Source organism: Myotis yumanensis, unplaced genomic scaffold, assembly GCF_028538775.1.
Source record: "Myotis yumanensis isolate MYYU_CA2020_CCGP unplaced genomic scaffold, mMyoYum1.0.hap1 SCAF_8, whole genome shotgun sequence".
Classification (NCBI taxonomy): domain Eukaryota; kingdom Metazoa; phylum Chordata; class Mammalia; order Chiroptera; family Vespertilionidae; genus Myotis; species Myotis yumanensis.
In genome coordinates this window covers 43,833,276-43,834,919 of record NW_027223759.1, presented here as the reverse complement: position 1 = coordinate 43,834,919, position 1,644 = coordinate 43,833,276, and the positions used below count along the sequence as shown (strand labels likewise).

At 41.2% G+C, this 1,644-nt stretch overlaps 1 protein-coding gene across 1 annotated transcript; it reads left to right on the top strand.

Moving 5' to 3' along the window:
* Positions 1-374: 374 nt before the first annotated feature.
* Positions 375-937, top strand: LOC139015646 (large ribosomal subunit protein eL32-like). Its single transcript, XM_070423417.1, has one exon. The coding sequence runs from the start codon at positions 518-520 to the stop codon at positions 935-937; it is 420 nt and encodes a 139-aa protein (XP_070279518.1). The 5' UTR covers positions 375-517.
* The last annotated feature ends 707 nt before the right edge of the window (positions 938-1,644 follow it).

Sequence of the window (1,644 nt, the reverse complement as noted above, 5' to 3'; positions counted from 1 at the left end):
CTCATCATTGATGTTTCTATCTCTCTTCCTCTCTGAAATCAATAAAAATATTTTTTAAATAGGTCCAGAGACATAGAAGTATAGAAAAGACTGCAGAATCTCAGAGGAAAGGCCGGGGAGGGTGAGTGGGGAGAGATCAACCATATGCATAACCCATGTAGGCCATGGTGTAGGCCACGGTAAAGGTCTGGGGCCTGGGTCAGGGTGGGCTAGGAGGGGTCAATGGGGGGAGGGGAAGGGGACATATGTAATACTTTCAACAATAAAGACAATTTTTTAAAACCTTGTATGTGTTTTTGTAAATTTTCTTAAATCCTTTGGAAACGAATGAATATCGAAGGGCCTTGAAGACGTCTATAGACCTGCATGAACTCTTTCACCCATTTTCAACCTCCTTTTTCTCTACAAAGAGAAGAGACCACTAAGTAATGCTTGGTTCACGTCCACAAGAGACTAGCCATTCTGTATTGAAAACAGCCAAAGCGACAGAGGTGGCAGCCATCTCCTACTCAGCACCATGGCTGCCCTCAGACCCCTCATGAAACCCAAGATTGTCAAAAAGAGGACCAAGAAGTTCATCTGGCCCCAGTCAGACCCATATGTCAAAATTAAGCAGAACTGGCGGAAACCCAGAGGCATTGACAATAGGGTGCATAGAAGATTGAAGGGCCAGATCTTGATGCCCAACATTGGTTATGGGAACAACAAGAAAACAAAGCACATGCTGCCCAGTGGCTTCCGGAAGTTTCTGGTCCATAATATCAAAGTGCTTGAAGTGCTGCTGATGTGCAACAAGTCTTACTGTGCTGAGATTGCTCACAACATCTCCTCAAAGAACCCCAAAGCCATTGTGGAAATTGCAGCCCAGCTCGCCATCAGAGTCACCTATTCCAATGCCAGGCTGCGCAGCAAAGAAATGATTAGACAGAAGGTGTAAAAGTTGTATTTGTGTTACTAAAATCATAAAATTCTGCCATCTGACATTTTGTCAAATAAATAAATACATAAATAAATAAATACAGCCAAAGCCCTGGTTAACTGCACCACCCCTAACGGACTGCTTTTTTTTGCCCCCTGAGTGTCTATTACGTGGACCACATGAAATTGCCAATATTCAACCATTTCTTATCTAAAAAAGGTAGCTGTTTTGTATAGTTTTACCTAAATCAATGTGTTTTTTTAACTTAACTTTTGTTTCCATGATTGTGACCCTCCTTTTTGACCTGCCCCCTGAGTCTCTAAGCTGTTAACACTGAATTTCAGGAATCTTCAAGTTTGTTCTGTTTACATAATCACTACCATATTTCAGAAGCATTCTAGCTGACATGATTAGGTGTACTTAACCCCCTTTATATTTTGTATCTTTCCTACTTTCTCAAAAATATACCTTAAAAACCATATCTCTTGTCTTATTTTTTCTTTTAAATATATTTTTTATTGATTTCAGAGAGCAAGGGAGAGGGAGAGAGATAGAAACATCAGTAATGAGAGAGAGTCATTGATCGGCTGCCTCCTTGCATGCCCCCCCATAGGGGACTGAGCCCTGACTTTCTGGTTCATAGGTCGATGTTCAACCACTGAGCCACACCAGCCAGGCTTGTCTTATTTTTTTCTTAATCTACCAAAAGGAAGAGGTAAAATTTT

Coding starts and splice junctions, on each gene's coding strand:
- LOC139015646 (XM_070423417.1), top strand. CDS start 518: ATGGCTGCCCTCAGACCCCTCATGAAACCCAAGATTGTCAAAAAGAGG.